We start from the raw sequence: 19,800 nt of genomic DNA, 5'->3' as shown, positions 1-19,800 counted from the left end.
AAAGCTATATCATGTTTATAAACCGGATTCCCTTAGTTTTCCCGACTTGGTAAAAAATTAACATCATTTCCGATCTTCCCGTTTCAAAATCTGGAACGTCAAAATGTAAGGATTTTAAATAACCGTATTCTTTAGAATATTAAGACAGCTTTCTGATCAGTTTTATATGCTGTAACACGCATTTGTTATATTTATCGTTCTTTTTCAAGCCAAACATGGACATCTAATTGGGAAGCATTGGGACTGCTACTTTGGGGCAAGACTTTGCTAATGTTGAATACTCATATAGAAATGGTGCCATTGCCATTGCCATTGGTGACAATACACAGTTAGGGAAAAAAATTATTATTGACTCAATTTTTAACCACCCTCTTTCTCGTTTTTCAGAAAATTAGGCTTACTGTTCATGAAATTAGAATGCGGGTATGGTAGAAATTAATGACTTGAATACCGTTTGCATCAAACATGTAATTTAATTTTGGCTGCTGTGAGCATCAAATTGGTTGAGATGTTACCATCATTCATCAAAATATTCTAATTGTGATTTGCCAAAGGTCTCAGACTCAAATAACTATTGTTACAGTTATTTTATTGTTATGCACCAAAAATTACTGTTATTACATGTAGTGTCATTTGGCAAGAACTTTTACCAAATATTCATTATGAAAATACCCCCAATTCAACACTCATGTATTTAAACCAGTGGCGGATCCAGAAATTTTCATAAGTGGGGGCTCAATGACTGCTTAAGACGGGACCCTTCCGGTCAAGCTTCAGTGAATCCCTAAATATCCAACCATAATTTTTCACTGAAAAGGGGCCCTCTCTTAATCCTCCTCTGGAAACTGCATCTATTAAAGCCAGATATTAAATATTGGATATCAATGCATTTCATAGCATTTTCCATTCAATTGAAATGAAAAGTTTGATCCTAAAATAATGTTGGAAAACTTGACAATTATTTCTTTAAAAAGAAAAAGGCCTATAACATGTATAAAACATGCAAAAAAACCAATCTTGATGTTTATTAGGGTCCTACTAAAAAGCGCCCGGGTGAAGAAAAAGCGCCCGGGTGAAGAAAAAGCGCCCGGGGAAGAAAACTAAGCGCCCGGGGAAAAGAAAAGGCGCCCAGGGAAAATATATAGAGATGGTATTGGCATGAGACAACCGTTTGTGTCGATAAAATTAATTATTCACATTGATTTTTTTTTAAATTTTAGACAAGTTTTTACAAATCTTGATACATTGTAATAGACATTTGTAAAAAAAAAAGAATCACAAAAACAAGTTTGAAAGTTTCAATTTTAACAATAATATATGAATACTATTTCGAAAAGATAATAATGGATCACAGTTTATGCTGAAGATTTATAAATTGTTAGACACCAACAAACACGTTTTTCAAATTTCACAGATAAATATTAATTTTATAAAATTAAAAGAGTTACACATTATTTAAGAACGATAAAAGTAATTAAAAAAGTGTTCACCATGCAGTTGCGAATATAAGACCACAGGCACTGTTTTTTTTTTTTTAAATAACGAAATATACGTTTTGATCGAGGACAAAATCGTTCATGATTTTTCTATATCTACTCTTGTTTATATTTACTAACTTGTATATAATTTCTAAATCTAAAATGTAAAAGTGCAACAACACTATCTACACACTTAGTTTAGCATTGTACATATCCTCATTTATACTAAGGACAAAACAAGCAATGATTTTTTTTTATTCAGGAAAACATTTATTGTTATAAAATATTATTATTTTATTCTCCCGGGCGCTTTTTTCTTCTTCCCCGGGCGCTTTTTCTTTTCCCTGGGGCCTGGGCGCTTTTTCTTTTCCCGGGCGCTTTTTTGTAGGACCGGTTTATTAATTAACTTTGAATTGTCAGCTACAGTTCAAAGTTAATTAATATAAACATCAAAATTGTTTTTTGAACACTTCCATTTTCTTGATATATGGAGTTGTTATGCAATGCCAATATTAACTTACCGTACAAGGATTGTAAGACAAACATCGAAGTCCCCAATTAAAGAGTTTTTCAAAATATTAATATATATATATGGTTTCTGGAACATATATATATTAATTTCAGGTTTTATGTGCCATGGTTGACTTCAGCAGCAAAGACATTGTCAGCTTTTTTATTTGTCCTGTATGTAGTGGTGCCAGTACTGGTCAAGACAAATCCATGGATCTTCTCTAAAATACTATTCTTACATTTCTGTGAGTATTGTAAATGTCAACTAAATATTCATACACAACCAAAGTTTCAAGTCATCTGAAAATTAACATTATATACATGTATTGTATATAAGTTTGATATTTCAAAATAAAATCAATCTGTTTAAAGTTCAAATTTTTTTTTACAAATAGTTAGTACATGTACATGTAATTGAAGTGTAACTTTAGTTCTTAATTCACCATGAAGAACTGCAACTATAGGAAAAAAGACTACTCAAACTTCAACAATATGCTGGCTTTATATTAGCTTATGCACACCTGACATTATATTGTTTTGACTAATCTTTTTGGCTTTCCGATGCATGTATACAATATTTACTTCCAAGGTTTATGGTCTGTCTATATCATTATTGTTAAATTTCAATTTAGAAAACTGATAGAGGTTCAGAAAGTTTTATCATGTTTATGTTTATAGCAAATATTTCTTCATGAAAACCTTATCCTGAAAATGCATGAAAAATTTGTTGCCAATCATGAAGACAGTTATTAAATAGGTGTTTAATTAGGATTGTCACACTTTTACGAGAATATGATCTCATGCTAATGTCCAAGAAGAGGAATGAAAATAAATTTTTAATGTTAAACTGTATGGCTGTTGTTTAGTTTGTTGTTATATATAAATATTATTTTACTTTTTTCTTATTTAGTAAAGTTTCCCTATTTTGTTGACCTTAAGCGTCCAGACAAGAGAGGAATCAAAGGCTGTAAGAATTTCTACATCAAAGTCAATGAAAAAGTTAAATTAGGTGCTTGGTAAGTTATTGAGAGGACAAATTATTGTATATTTATAATCATTTACTTTAAAAAAAATTTTTATTTCTACCAGTATTATCAAAGGTTATTTGAATGGAGTTTTTAACAGTTTAAAAGCATTATACACACATGTGTTGTATAACTTTTAAAAGACAAATGAATACCATTAATTATGGAACAGTAAGCTTACTGTGATTGAGATATATATGACTTTCAATTAAATTTTATCCTGAATTTCTTTTAGCCATTGGTGTTCAAGAAAATGATGAGGAAAAAAAAGGTATATTTCAGGTTTGCTTATCAGTTTGTATTTTATTTTGTTTTATTGAAGGCAAACGTTACCAGCGGATTTGTTGGAAGGGGATTCTAGCCAGCTGAATTCAGGACACCCTATTATTTTATACCTCCATGGCAGGGCTGGAACAAGGTGTTATATTATATTGGTTTAAATTTATATCTGTAGGCATACTTTACCACAACAGAACAGGGGAGACAATCAAGACTTAAAGTTAAACTCAGGTCATCCAATCATTCTATATCTCCATGGAAACGCTGCCACAAGGTGGATATATTTGAAATCTTGTTAAGCACTTAAACATTCTACCCATGCTTACATTTAGCACTTATAAATCAAATGCAGCTTATTTAATGTAAACATTGAATTAATATACACCCATAGCTTATATAGGCTATCTGATCCATAATAAAACATTTTCATAAATGGTGGGTTTTAATGGATAAAATTGAGAAAGGAAATGGGGAATGTGTCAAAGCGACAACAACCCGACCATAGAGCAGACAACAGCCGAAAGCCACCAATGGGTCTTTAATGTAGCGAGAATTCCCGGATAATGTTTAATTCGTCAAAATTGGAGAAAACTACAGATAGGTCTACATAATTTTTGAGACAAAAGCATTTGAATAATATATTTATTTTTATCTTTCCTATGGAATATATATGGATATTTATGAAATGTTAAAATGTATGATAAATATGTTACATAATGTATAAGAAATAATCATTAACAATAAGAATTTCAAATTATTGTATTTTGAGAAAGTAAACAAGATTATTGAAAAAAAATATATGGGTTTCTATGACAAATTAATTTAAATTGCAAAGCCAAGGGAAGACCCAGAATTGTTACACAGTATAAAAGAAAGGTTGAACATGTTTCTTTGACATTCTTAATTCTTGTCACCAATTATTAAAAAATTCCTAAAAGTTTTGCCAAATACAGCTAAGGTAATCTATTCCTGAGGTAGAAAAGCCTTAGTTTTTTGAAAAATTCAAAGTTTTGTTAACAGTTAATTTATAATAATGAACATATCAATGATAACTCAAGTCAACACAGAAGTGTTGACTACTGGGCTGATGATACCCTCGGGGAAATAAATCTCCACCAGCAGCAATGTATAGTTCAAATTTTACACCTAATCAAAAATATCTACCTTTATGTTGTAAGGATGTTTACACTAATTAGAAGAGATTTATGAAAAATGGAATACGATAGTGATAATTTGAGACACCTGCTGTATTGATTAAGTTTTCGTTAAAATTTCCTGTATAGTTATAGAGATGAAAGAGCTAAATTCATTCAAGCAAACTGACCAAGATTTTGCCACTAATTGCATAATAATTGATTACATAATGATTGCATAACAAAAAATATTGCATTCATTTAAAAGATTAATCTTTTATCTATCTTTATATGTACCTCTCTTATTAATTTATATGCAGTCTTAAGAAAGTAACAGCAGTTTTAAGGTTGAAGATTGGAAGTTAAAATATATTTGTATTGTGCTACCTTAAGCAATTATAGATTTCAAAGGATATTGCTTTTAATGTGGGTTCTGTATATAAATATGTCATTTTGCTATTTGTGAAACAAGGTTATTCTGCAAATTCATCAACCATATATATGCTTTGAGAATTTCAAAACTATATAACCAGATGCCATGTTTAACCTTACAATCTATTTGTGAAGAATGGAATATAGTGAACTTTTTTTATGCTATTAATATTCAATGTTGCCTTATTAATTGATGCTGTCATATGCATAACACAATAATATTACAGTGACTTGACTGTAAGTGTTGCTATCCACCAATTGCAATTCATTCAAAATTTTGACCAAATTGCAATTTGTTTTATTAAACCAAATTGTTCAACTGGTCAGAAATTTGAACCAACTGCTGTAGAAAACCACAGTCAAGTCATGAAAGTGCAAGGTGATAAAATAAAACATACTTACAATCCTATAAGCACTGGTGGTAAGCGGATGGTCGTAACTAAAAGTTACGACCATCCGGAGATGGGAGACAACTCTAGGGATAAGTTTTTCTTTTCATATTTTCGTGCAGTAAAAGGTTCATTTGAGCCAAACCGCTGGTCTCATATACACTTATCATGAGTGCGTTGATATTGAAACCAAATTTGATAGACAAAATCATTCCAATTTTCGTAAAATAGTCATTCAAAAGTTGGAGCATGATGGTCGTAACTTTAAATGTGTGATGGTCGTAAATTCAACTATAATATTTTGGATGATGGTCGTAACTTTGAAAGATGACCGTAACTCGAGTATTTAGACAAACTTTTATTAATGTATTTTAAAAGTAAAAGTAATAAACTCAGATGTCATACATGATTTGTTACAAACAATATTATTTGTTACCATGATAATGGTATGCAGAAATTGAGCTAGAGAATTATTAAACACACACAGTTCTGATGTATTCAAAACGCTCATCATTTAGGAGGAACAATGAAAACTGTTCAACTCGCATTAAGCCAAAAAGTATGTTTGGGTTGAGTATTAATATTTTTTTTTACTGTACGTTAAGGCATAAAATTATCAAATGCACGTGTGGTCACTCATATTTTTTTTTTTTATTTTCGACTTTTTTTTCTGCAATCATGTCGGCAGATGAAATTATTAAACGTACAATTCTGAACAATCATCGTTAACTTTTAATCAGCTAATGCAGTTCTTATAAATTATAGGGCTTCAAATATTCGGCTTTTGGTGGTTCATGCGGAAATTAAATCCACAAATACACTTCGGAGTCCTGGGTTGAGTTCAATATCGTAGCAGCTACGTATAGTGCTACGTAGATTTTGACTATTGAACGTGTAGCTATAGACTAGTTGCTACATAGATATTGATAGCAGCTACGTAGCCGCTACGATACTGAACTCAACCCAGGATATTTTAACGTGCTGTCTATTGTTTATCGATTACATAACGATTATATATAGCGGTATATCATTGATATTAGTTCTAAGTATTGGTACGGAATGACAACTGAATCCATTGTGTCGCAATGAAAATTGTATTAATCTCTTGAAAGTAGGAATAGTGTTGATATATATATTTTACACTTCTACACGCGCAGACTTTAAGAGTAAAATAAAATACTAGTTTGAAGCCAGGCTTAAGCTTGTAACCAGGATAATATGTCAGAGACTTAGGTAGAACTAAATGTACTGCGGCGACTATCACATACAAACCCCACAGTATGCAGATTTAACATTATGTGTATGTTATATGTTTATATTGTATGAATGGCTACACGCTACTCATGGACTTCGTAATGGACATAACTGTCCACCTTATTATCAGCTTGATTTCACCAAATAACAAGATGACTTTCAATAATTCAGGCTAAAAATAAAGCGTATGTTCTTTAACTCAGGTACGGACCTGCGAATTCGCGGGAATGGTCTAGTCTAGATAACGACCTTCATAACCTATCAATATTAACTTTTAGATTATTTTGACTCCTTACTAATGCTCTTTCGACTTAATGTATCAATCTTAAATTGTAGATTTAAAAAAAAAACCAACTAGTAGGTACATCCTCAAAAAGTTTTTACAATGCATGTTTATTTTTAACAAAGATGCAAAGTCTAAAGAAGAAAAAAAACCAGGATACTGTTATTTCATGTGATGTCCCTTTAACTAAAAATGCCTTTCCTTAAAATCATTTATTTTGTAATTAAAAATGATTTGATACATTTCGTGCTTTTTATTTCTAACTAAGAATTATCATAACCAAGGCTGTGTTTCTTGTTTTAAAATGAATTCTCCACTTTTGAGAAATTTACATTGTTAATGAATTTAATTGCTTATACATTAATTCAACTTTTTGCCTCTGGTTAGTTTTATACATGATATTTTCAGTATATATGACTGTCATTTCATTTTGTATTGTTTCGTTCGATTCGTTCCAATTTTCTTCCGTTTCGCACTTTACAGGTACCCCTCTCTTCACCCCCTTTAGATTTTATCATTGGTGAAAACAACTTCACAATATATAATATAATATATTCATATAATAAAAGTCACGTTTAAAACTCTTGACTTGCCTTGTTCGGTCCAAAACATTTGAAAAATTTGGAATTTTAAACCAATTTGAAACTTTAATCAAAATTCCCCCAAACTAATATTTGAAAACTTTTTTAAAAATTTTAATTGATAAGTGTTACACGGATTGAAATTGCTTTATTTTACGTTGTATGTAAATTTTTAAAAAATCTTCAGAAATACAACATATAATATATGCATACAATAAAAGACACGTTTAAAACTCTTGACTTGCCTTATTTGGTTTTATTTAAAACAGAGTTACGACCATCACAAATTTTCGTTACGACCATCCTCAACATTTTTGTTTTTTTAGTTACGACCATCATGCTCGAATTTTTGAATGACTATTTTACAAAAATTGGCATGTTTTAATGCATCAAATTTGGTTTCAATATCTCCGAACCACCGAATAGTATGTATGAGACAAGCGGTTTGACTCAAATGAACATTTTACTGCATGAAAATCGGAAAAGAAAAACTTATCCCTAGAGTTGTCTCCCATCTCCGGATGGTCGTAACTTTTAGTTACGACCATCCGCTTACCACCAGTGATAAGATTTTAACTCCACTTTATTGATGGTATTACTAAATCAGTCTATCAATCTGTATAGTTATATTATAGCCATTACCATACTAAAGGTGAACTGTTTTATTTTTAATTGCTATAAAAATGTCCAAACTAAGCTTTTATATAGTTTTTCTTTCGAAAAGTATTCTATATTCATAAGAATCACACATTATGTGAATAAAAACATTTCATATTCAGTAAAATATTTGTGAAATTGCAATATGTTTGTAGGAAGGGGAGATAATCTTTTTGGTTTCAAAAAATCTTTATTCAAAAGAATAGTATTTTAGGTTATCTCCCCAAGGAAACTTATCAATAGCATATTGTTATTTCACACATATTTTACTGAATATATGATGTATTATTTTAAATGATATATGATTCTTATAAATATAAAATCCTTTTCGAAAGAAAAACTATATAAAAGCTTAGTTTGGACATTTTTATAGCAATTCAAAATAAAACATTTTACCTTTAGTATGGTAATGGCTATAATATAACTATACAGATTGATAGACAAATTTAGTAATAACATCATTAAAGTGGAGTTAAAGTCTTATAGGATTGTAAGTATATTTTATTTTATCACCTTGCACTTTCACATTTTGACTGAACAATTTGTTCAATATTCTGACCAGTTGAACAATTTGATTTTATAAAACAAATTGCAATTTGGTCAAAATTTTGAATGAGTTGCAATTGGTGGATAGCAACACTAACAGTCAAGTCACTGTAAAGAACAAAATATCAATTATTTTATTTCATTTAGATTAATAATAATGTGAGGGCAGCCAAACCATAAGGAAACTGTTTTTAAAGGACTTAAAAATTGAAACACCAGGATAGAATTATTATTAGAAATACAATAAAGATGCAACCATTGTTTTCATTTAAGGTTTATTTGAAAAAAACTCTTGAGAAAAGGAAAACATGCTCATATTGTTTTTGTTTTTTTCATTCTCTTCTTAGGTGTGTGTTTCTGACATATTTTGTTTTCAAATCAATGTTTTATAATATCTTGCAGAGCACAGCCACATAGAATAGAGTTGTACAAAGTTTTATCCTTGATGAACTTTCATGTGATAGCCATAGATTATAGAGGTAATTATTAGATGTACTGTGAGTTATTTACCCTGTCTATTCCAATAAGGTATTTCATGTTTGCTCAGAAAAAAATGTACTGGTAATTAACATTTTGTATATGTGCATCACAATTTTGTGGGCAAAGAGGAAGTGGAAAATAGAAGGAACTAAAACATGCTACATGGAAAGGCATACCTAAATTGAAGTTTTTTGTTAAAGTTTCTGGACCATATAATAGGTTTAAACGTTTAATTTATCAGAAAACCAGTCAACATCAGAGATTCAGGATTTAAGTTAAAGGGACCCAAACTTATTTTTTTGTGAGGTAAAATTATAGAAATATTCTTTAATAAGCTGAGGACAACCCATGCTTTGCAAATTTGCATTAATAGCCAGTCAAGGTCGTTAAACACTTCCAGTTGTTATTTGCAAATTTTATGAGGGTTGTGCGTCCACCAGGCTGAATCCACACCTGCACATAAAGCAGGAACTTGTGCACATCACTAAATATGCCACCTTGGGAAAAAATTGCATTTACATGTATTTCAATAGGTTAATAAGATTTTTAAGTTTTGTATCAAATTGTGATTCATTTCATTACACATTTCCAAATAAACATGTGTTCAGAGTTATAATTATTTTTTGAAAATAATATTCTAAAAAGTGACTTAAGGAACACATTACAGATTTTCCCAAAATCTTTGAGGTACATGTAATAATATCTTATCCAACAAGAACTCAAAAGACTAGTGGCAGGTTTAATGGTCATCTTAGTGTTAAGTATCTTACATACGTCTAGTTGATCATAACTGTGCTTTGTTAAAGAAATCAGGCAATTATCACATGATCAAATCATTACAAAAATACATAGTACACAAGCAGTTCTAATACAAGTTTGACTATTTAACAGGTTTTGGAGATTCCTCAGGAACCCCAACAGAAGAGGGTGTATTAGAAGATACATATAGAACATATAAATGGATACGTGACAGATCTGATAAAGTTCCACTCTATATATGGGGACATTCTTTAGGTTCAGCGTAAGTGTAAAATTGTACTATTAGATTTTTGTTTTAGGTTGTCTTTTTTCCTTTCATATTGTGCTTTCTGCTATTAGAGAATATGGTGTAAATGCTAGATCTTTGATAGTTTCTTACATGTATTCACTTATTTACTAGTCTTGTGGTGATTTATAGCTTTAACATATTAAATTCGACATCCCTCTACTGTTCCCATAAAAATGAGAAGATGTGGTATGATTGCTAATAAGACAACTTTGTACCAAAGACAAAATGATATAAAAGTTTACAACTACTGGTTACTGTAAGGTCTTCAGCAATGAGCAAAAATCATTACCTTATAGTCAGCTATTAAAGGCCCCTTAATGACAAATATAAAACAATTCAAACAAGAATAACAGCAACATGATTTTTGTAGAAAAAAATATATAATTATATGATATACAGCAACAAACAACAACCATGTTTTTAATTAGATATTGCATGTTTGTTTAGTATGTAAATCATAGCTTAGAAATTATAGGATATAATTATTATAATGGTTGTTGTAACAACAGACTGTACTGTTTTAGGGATGTTCTAATATCAGATGTCTTAAATGTTTTCCAGATGTGAAACTAATCTTAACATTTTCTGTTTTCAGAATTAGTACAAATCTACTTAAACACTTAAATCAAAAAGGTATGTAACTACTTTCGCAAACAATAATTAAATTTTGGATTATAGCAATTAAGTTTGTCTTATTGTGTTAGCCACTCTTGCTTATGAGTTTGTGAAAGCATTCAAGGTATTTATAGGCATTTTAGAATAATACCTGGCATGTGGTGAATAAAATCCAATAACTTTAGAATGACAAATCTGCAAATCATCCACATTTTAAGGTTGCTTGTCTTCATGCAAGCCTTGCAGATTTACTTATTAATTTCATAGGGAGAGATAAAGGTCTGACATATTTCAAATTGCTTCATCTTTCATGATATGTAAAATAGAAACATATTTTTGATAAGTCCTAAATTAAAATATTGTTTGTTTGCCCTTTTCCAACCTTATGTTTTGAAACAGGGTAGGTAGGTAGGTAAAATATTTTATTTTTTTCCCCCAAAAAATAACTTGGCTCGGTATATTATTTGTCATGGGTAGGCAGGTAGGTAAAATATTTTATTTTATAGATACAAAATCTGCATAATGTCATTTTTTTGTCCGTTTTGTTTTTGCAAATAAGTTTTCCGCTGGGACTATTAGTTTTGAAAAAAAAAATATATAAGAGATAACTTTGTACTGGTAAGATAATGACCGGGCAGACATATATTACTAGTAGACAAAGTCCCTAGAGTGTTACAAATTTCGTGTGTTTCCAATAAAAATGCTATAAGAATTAAAACTCAATTGTCAGGTATTTTGCATCACATTTATAAATGATCTGTATGGAAAACTTGGCGATTATACTGCCAGATATTCTCCACTTTACAGGGTTTTGTCACTTTTGGTTCATGTCAGATATAAATAATTTAGCGGCATCGTTAACATAATCATTCTGATATATGCGGATCACAAAAGGCCATCCCTACATAGAATACAACGTCCGTTTACAAATTAGTTTGTACACACGTTAATACTTTTGTATCAAACGAACTTTTTTGTAAATGAACCCTGCTCTTTAAGTTTAAAGGTACAGAGTAACGTACTTCATATCATGATTTCAGAAGCGTTCAACATCGATTTCAAACAAATGCAAGTGTTCATGTCAAACGCTCAGGTGATACCAAACGGACTGGACCTTATACGTAAAGATAAAACCCGAGGATTCCGGTAAAAAAGTTTTGAGGGGGAAATACAAATATAAGATTTTTGGTAGGAACGAAAAATAAAATAAAATAAAATCTTGCTGGTAAATACAAATAAAAGATTTTCAGGCGGAACGAATTGATAGGGTCGGTCGGTAAAGGGAAAAACAAACAATATTTTAATTTAAGCCTAAATAATAAAGACCACTTATGCATAAACGCCATTGTATCTTTGATGATGTTTCACAATTTGACTGGGTTTTTTTTGCAAGATAACTAAAGATTTGCAATTTTGTTTTTAAAACTGTAAAAGACACCAATAGAAGTAAAATGTACTCAAATGCACTAGAAGCAAAATAACAGTTTTTTCTGAATACGACTTTCTGGAATTATGTAAAGGATGATTTATCTATATTTGATTTAAATTACAGGAGAAAGTGTTGATGGTCTTATTTTAGAATCACCTTTCAACAATTTATGGGATGCCTCAAGACGACATCCAATGTCTTTGGTAGGTAAACAAGGTTCTTATGACATAAATGTTTGTAAATTAAAGATTAAAAATAATTGAAAGTCTAAAGGCTATAATGTTTCATTAGTTTATGGTTTCAAATTATTGGAAAATGTCAATTATATTTTCAATGTTTTTTTTTCAACTAATCTTGCTTAGGGTATGTGTAACCTTTTCCAGCTAAAGGTCAAGTTAGGTTGACATGAATACTAGTTGAATTATTGACTTGCAAGCCAAAACTACATTTGTTATGTTTTTGACCAAATAAAACCAAACTGTCTGCTGTTAGGGAAATATTATTTCAATATTTTACTTTCACAAATAGTCTTGATACTATATATTTTATAATTCTTAGCCTTTCAGATTTTTACCGTGGTTTGAGTGGGTATTTATAGACTCTATGAAGAAAGTAGTTGATTACTGTACCGAAGATAAGTAAGTATGATAAAATTAACCTGGTATTATAAAAAAAAAATGTGTGAAAAGGATTAAATTAACCAATGTACCAGTGGTTCTATTCCATCAAAACATAAACAAATTAATTTAAGAATGTCTCCTCCAGTAAGCTGTTTTAGAAAGGGTGGTTGTTTGCATGAACGAATTAACAAATGCATTGTGATGTTCAGATGGATTGGAATTTTCATGCATCGTAGGAAGAATTTCTAACTTCCTGCATGATAAGATCAATTTTAACAATTCTTTGGAGAACTTTACAGATAATTCATTTCTAAATTTACCTTATCATTTATCAAACCTTCTTCTATATAGACATTGAAAGAAGTGAAAATATATAATTTATAAAATAATTATGCAGCACAAAAAGAAATCAAATGTCATTAACCCATAATCATAAGTAAGTTATTTTCTATTCATACTTTTTCAGTATTATGGAAATAGATGAGCCATTATTAATATTACATGCAGCAGATGATCATATAATACCTGTACAATGTGGAAGGGAGGTAAGTCTTATATTTATTAATATTACATGCAGCAGACGATCATATAATACCTGTACAATGTGGAAGGGAGGTAAGTCTTATATTTATTTATATTACATGCAGCAGACGGTCATATAATACCTGTACAATGTGGAAGGGAGGTAAGTCTTATATTTATTTATATTACATGCAGCAGACGGTTTATTTATATTACATGCAGCAGACGGTCATATAATGCCTGTAAAATGTGGAAGGGAGGTAAGTTTTATATTTATTTATCTTACATGCAGCAGACGGTCATATAATACCTGTACAATGTGGAAGGGAGGTAAGTCTTATATTTATTTATCTTACATGCAGCAGACGGTCATATAATACCTGTACAATGTGGAAGGGAGGTAAGTCTTATATTTATTTATCTTACATGCAGCAGACGGTCATATAATACCTGTACAATGTGGAAGGGAGGTAAGTCTTATATGTATTTATATTACATGCAGCAGACGGTCATATAATACCGGTACAATGTGGAAGGGAAGTAAGTCTTATATTTATTTATCTTACATGCAGCAGATGGTCATATAATACCTGTACAATGTGGAAGGGAGGTAAGTCTTATATTTATTTATCTTACATGCAGCAGACGGTCATATAATACCTGTACAATGTGGAAGGGAGGTAAGTCTTATATTTATTTATCTTACATGCAGCAGACGGTCATATAATACCTGTACAATGTGGAAGGGAGGTAAGTCATATTTATTTATCTTACATGCAGCAGACGGTCATATAATACCTGTACAATGTGGAAGGGAGGTAAGTCTTATATTTATTTATCTTACATGCAGCAGATGGTCATATAATACCTGTACAATGTGGAAGGGAGGTAAGTCTTATATTTATTTATCTTACATGCAGCAGACGGTCATATAATACCTGTACAATGTGGAAGGGAGGTAAGTCTTATACTTATGTAGCTTCTGTCATATCTTTATACAATAATATTTTATAAATATTTTCCTCTATTATTGACTGTGTTAAGTAGATTTAAGGTTTGTTTTATGAAGAGCAAATACATAACCTATCTTCAAATCTGATGAAATATTCAGCATATTGAGGTTGATTATATGCTAATTTATGCACATTTTAGAAAGTTATATAAAGTACCATTTCAGTATTATATTTGATATATTATAACTTTTTCTTTCAGTTGCATAATAAAGTAGAACAGTATAGAAAAGGAAGATCTTATACTATGTATAAAGAATTTGACAAACATCTGGGATATAGACATTGTGAAATATACAAAGATCCAGAATTACCTTCAATTATTAGGTAGGTAAAATAGATATCATATCCCTGCCTTTTGCAAAGGTCATGCTGCAGTAAGGGAATCCCCCAAAATAATTGAGATCGAAAGAAAACAAAATTGTAGGTTTGTTGTCTCTTTAACATATTCCCCATTGCCATGCTCAATTTTGATAATGTCAGTTTTAACTGGCACATTTATAGAGGACCAAAGATTGTTTTGCTCCACTGTAATGCTTTCAATTTAGCATCCATACAATAATTCTTTAACAATGCAGGGGCATTTCCAGCCATTTTAAAAAGGGGGTTCCTAACCCAGGACAAAGGGGGTGAGATTCCAACTACATGTCCCCATTCAAATGTATCATCGTCAAAAAAAGTGGGGCTTCCAGGGTTTTTGGATCCACCACTGCAATGTACTTAGGTGAGGAATTTGTGTCAGATAGACGGAACTCTGTGGTTATTTTCCAATGAAACAGGGTAAAATATTTTGTCCCATAACACCTAATTTTATTTTCTTATAGGACTTCAATAGCTGATAAAAGGTCATTTACAAAATTTAAGCAGATTCTAGATTTATTTTTATTTTTATTTGAGACCAAAATAATACCAATGCAAGTAATTATAAGGTAAAATTCTGACCAGCCTTTTCCCGCCCTTTTTTTAAAACCATATCTCAAAAAGGAGATCCATAACCTATCAATATTTTTATCTCATTTTGTTCCTTCCAGAATCAGTTTAAATTCCTGATTTTTTAAATGCACGGAAGTACATCATTAAGACACTAATCAGCCTTTTTGTCATTGTGAGACATTGAAATACATGTAGTTTCTATTTAAAGGGAAATTCCGCGATTTTTTACTTATCATCTAATTATGTTCATCTTAACATAAAAAACACATTTGCAAAGTTTTAAATTTATATTCCTTCTAATAACGGAGAAAATCAAGTATTTGTAACTTTTTTGGTTGAATTCTCGAGTGGGTCGTGGCGTTTTAGCCCGATTTGTTGAATTCTGGGAAAAAATAAAATCTGTTTAACTCTTATAGCTTATCGACAATATACGTAATTAAAAGCGCACAGCTGACTAATGGTCGTAGTTATTAACCACAATATAAGAATGAACGAAAATGAATATGCATATACCGTTTTGTATTGATTGAATTAAACTCCTATAAAATTATCTCTAGTAAATGTTTTCGAATAAATTTCATTAATTAATGTTGAGATTTTTTTCATAAAATATTTATTGAACATTTTACTGATATTGAACTGAAAATATTTCAGTTCTATTTACCGTTATTGTTTTGATAATCATGTCAATGCAACTAATGTGTGAGCAGAGTGTGTATATTATTTTGTAAAGGTCACTGTATATTTCTCGGCTTGAGGTCAATTCGTTTACCTTGTAGCTATTTAGCCGCAGGTGTGAGTTCAAGCGTACACAGGTATGAATGTTGTTATTTGGAAAGGATAAACAGAAAGGATTAGAAAGAGTTTGCTGTATTTAATACACTAAGATTTAATACACGAAGAGGATAAAGATACAATAATTAAATTGTGTAAATTAATTGAAAATAAAATTCAGATTCATAATTCCGAAAGTGTATAAAAATAAAAGGAAACAAGTTTGGATTACTTTCTCAGCGGCAATTGGCGTAAAGATTCAAATATGAAGTAAAAAATAGTAGTTTTAATCTTTAATAAAAACTAAATGCAATATTTCCCAATTTGATATACCATTGCACATCTGTTTGATATCATTGACTTTACCGGAATTTCTTAACTTGTATTCAAATCTGACTGTGTTTAATGCTCATAAAACTATCGCAATTTTAAAGTTTTAATTGAAAAAAAATACAACATACAACATGCATGATTTTTTTTTAGTTTCTTTTTAACATTTCATTTTTACATAATTAAATTCATTTGACAATCATTTACACGAACTTTTTGTGAAAAGAATACCAATGATCTAAGCTAAGGATTTTTATACATTTTTTTTTTTTAAATTCTATGATAATATTTGTGCAATGTTGAACATGATAGCCGTCATTAATCCAAATAAGTAATACAGTAGTTGTAATAAAACTTATATTTTAGTCATGCATATCTGATATTGACGAATTTAGAATAGTTCGTCCATACATCGTTGTTCTTGAAACAATCATTATTAGTATACATGTAAGTTTCCTGACGTATAAGCGCCATTGAGGATGAGCTCTAGAGAAAGCAGACTAGTAGCGTTTCGTTAGTTTGTTTGTTGGGAAAGGAGAGGACATGCAACCACTTGTACAGATAAACGAAAGAATTACCATACAAGCATTTATAGTCAACACAACAAGAAAGAGTTCCCATCGTTGGACGGGGAATAGGAAGGCTTCCCAGAATGAACAAGTGACATGTCTAACTCTGAACAGTTAGAAAACGGACTATCGACATCGACCGCTTGTTCCTGATATTTGAAACTGCATGCATATATATGTATACGTTTATGATAGTGATGAGTTCTTGCGTCTGACAAAAACTAAATTCCTTCATGGTTATATCTTGCCATACGTTTATATTGGTTTGTAAGGTGATTACTCAAAATCGTTATTTGAAGATGTAGATTCATTTCAATACAGAAATTTCGTCTATATATTAATTTCACAAGTGTATACCACGGAGAAGCTCTGAAGGTACATTACTCCCATTTTGTTTGGGTGTGAACCATCGATGTTTACAGCAATATCAAAGAATAAGATGATGATGGTAGAAAGAACTATAGGCGTCATGTGGCAAATATTACATGCATATCGGACCATGAGTTGTCAATCTGTATGAAAATATTTCCAATACAACCATATTATTGAGAAGGAATGTTTACATGCTATACTCTCGTACTAGTATTACTGGGTTCTTGTGGCGTCCACCTTAGACACACATCTTTTTAACGATGTTTAAAAAAAAGACAGAACCAATTTAATGTCATATTTCCCTTGAATACCAAGAAAGAAAATAAATCCCCAAATTAATTTGAAACTTTGATACTCAATAGTTTCCCAGCAAAATATTCACATCCCATGGGGATAATTAGTGTTCGTCCAGTGGCATATATAACAATTGTGATGACGAATTCCTTCCTTTGTTCGGGAACAATCTTTTTGAAATATAAATCTGTGGAACAATCTTATTGAAATATAAATCTGTGATTATACTATGTCCACAACTTCGATGAACCAAAGCAAATTAAACATCGACCTGTATTTAAATCAAATTGGTTCTCTTCTTCTTCTTCTGGTATACAATAGTCTATCCACATTCGATGATTACATACTGTTGGCATACGTGGACTAGTCTATTTACCAAACTTTTACCCCAATTTATTCAAAATATATGTTTTTTTCTTATGTTCAATGTATACATGTATATATTTTAAATTGCGCTACAGTTCTGTAACTTTCTACCCAGTCGTATAAACGAATCGTCGACAAGTGATTTTTTAAATCAATATTTCTGATATGTTCCAATCTGTCCTTCACTATTGACAATGAGTATATATTACATTTTCCCAAATTCACCCTTGGAAAAAATATTTAAATAGATTTTAATTTCATCAAATCTTATTTTTTGGGTATTATTTATATTTTTATGAATAATATTCTTTACACCAGAAATGTTATTTATAAACAAGCGTATGAGTTTAGTAATGACAAGTAAGACAGAGTTGTATATTATACATCTGATAGTTAAAAATGGAAAGTTATAAGTTATCCGCCGTGTACACTGATCAATACCTGCAGAGGTGAAACGATGCATGAACTTGCAAGCCCGACAGGAAATCGCTTGAATACCTGGAAGTGTCACCTCACACCCCTCACAATACCTTTGGAAGTAATACCTTTAGCCATGCTGGTGATCAGATGAGGGAAGATCAGAATTTATTTGAAAAAAGTTTATTACTTTAAAGAATTATGAACAAATTAGATTTTCGAAAACAATTTTCACGGAACACTTATTTATGATTTCAACTTTGACTTTTTACCTAATTCCAATATCAACAGTTTAAAAACAACAGACCATGGTAATTAAAAAAAATAAGAATATTTTCCGTATCAATTTAGTTAGTCGGATAAAACAACCGTACGATTGACAAGATATCGACACGCAATTACGACTACATTGGTTACTGTAGTTTTGTTCCTTTGTGGTTTATAGACATATCGTTGTTATTAATCGGGAGAGAAGACAAAATGGCCGAACGCAGAGATTTGATACTCTAAATTTAAAATCGATGGTGATCGTTTATCTAGCGGAATAAAACTTTAATAACTATGAATTTGAGCATTTTTATACTGAATGAACATAATATCAATTTTGGATTTTTTTTGCGAAGTTTCCCTTTAAGGAATACCATATCATGCACCTTCTATTTTGTTTTAAATCAGAATAATTTTTTTTACCAAAGTATGTGCTTTGCCCTTGCTTTATTGAGATGCAATCATCTTTTTCTGCAACTCTTCCTAAACCTCTTACAATTTAATTAAACTTTCCCTAAAGTCATAATCATGCAATGCTTTTTTGCACCACCTATTTTGTTTTTATCTCATTTTTGGGGGGTTTTTCATTACCACAATATTAAACATGCAAGGTCCAGGGTATAAATTTGTAAGCTTTGCTTACTACATCTCTAGTTTTTATTTGATTTCAAGAAATGTTTTTAAAAACATTCAGGAAATGGATTTTAAAAATGCATTTCTGGTTTTGAATTATCTCCCTTATAACACCAACCTCTCCAGTGGATATAAAGTGCCAAAATATTGTTTGTGTTGATCTTCATTGTTTTATTTAAACAAATTATTATGATACAACAATCTTTCTTTTTCTTTTCAGAAATTTCATGAAGATGTGTGTTGAAAAGAAATAAATGTGATGAATATACTCCAAAGAAAACTGTGATATATTTATAACAATACTCTGATGTTTTTGTGTTATGTACTTTTTTTAAATTTTTAAATGTAAATCCTTTTAAAAGATCATTCTTTAGTAAACCATAGTTTTGTGTTTCTAGTTTAAAAGAGAGTTGATCTTACTATTGTTGTTTGTTGCTTAATCCTCTTCTGGTATATGTTTCTCTTTAGGTTTCTACTTGTAGAAACTCATTTTTAATACACATACCAACTTTATATTAATAAAAAAATATCTAATATATCTAGTGTAATTATCA

At 30.5% G+C, this 19,800-nt stretch overlaps 1 protein-coding gene across 2 annotated transcripts; it reads left to right on the top strand.

Moving 5' to 3' along the window:
- The first annotated feature begins 13 nt into the window (after positions 1 to 13).
- Positions 14 to 19,800, top strand: LOC143069476 (lysophosphatidylserine lipase ABHD12-like). Of its 2 annotated transcripts, none has more exons than XM_076244127.1 (12): positions 14 to 105; positions 2,103 to 2,233; positions 2,899 to 3,004; positions 3,468 to 3,566; positions 8,970 to 9,046; positions 9,939 to 10,068; positions 10,691 to 10,728; positions 12,263 to 12,342; positions 12,698 to 12,777; positions 13,226 to 13,304; positions 14,494 to 14,618; positions 19,467 to 19,800. In XM_076244127.1, coding segments are annotated over exons 1-12 (981 nt in total). In that variant the 5' UTR covers positions 14 to 103; the 3' UTR covers positions 19,501 to 19,800. The 2 variants fall into 2 exon arrangements, with proteins under 2 accessions (XP_076100242.1, XP_076100243.1); XM_076244128.1 differs by lacking the exon at positions 3,468 to 3,566 and adding an exon at positions 3,336 to 3,431.

The sequence above is a fragment of the Mytilus galloprovincialis genome, chromosome 3, assembly GCF_965363235.1.
Source record: "Mytilus galloprovincialis chromosome 3, xbMytGall1.hap1.1, whole genome shotgun sequence".
NCBI lineage: Eukaryota > Metazoa > Mollusca > Bivalvia > Mytilida > Mytilidae > Mytilus > Mytilus galloprovincialis.
The sequence above is the reverse complement of the archived record's forward strand: the minus strand, read 5'-3'. Positions and strand labels throughout refer to the sequence as shown.

Bases quoted from the DNA above. Each gene is read 5' to 3' on its own strand.
- LOC143069476 (XM_076244127.1), top strand. The intron at 3,005-3,467 runs GTAAGTTATTGA...TTATATCTGTAG, and splicing joins AAAGTTAAATTAGGTGCTTG to GCATACTTTACCACAACAGA. The intron at 14,619-19,466 runs GTAGGTAAAATA...TTTTCTTTTCAG, and splicing joins GAATTACCTTCAATTATTAG to AAATTTCATGAAGATGTGTG.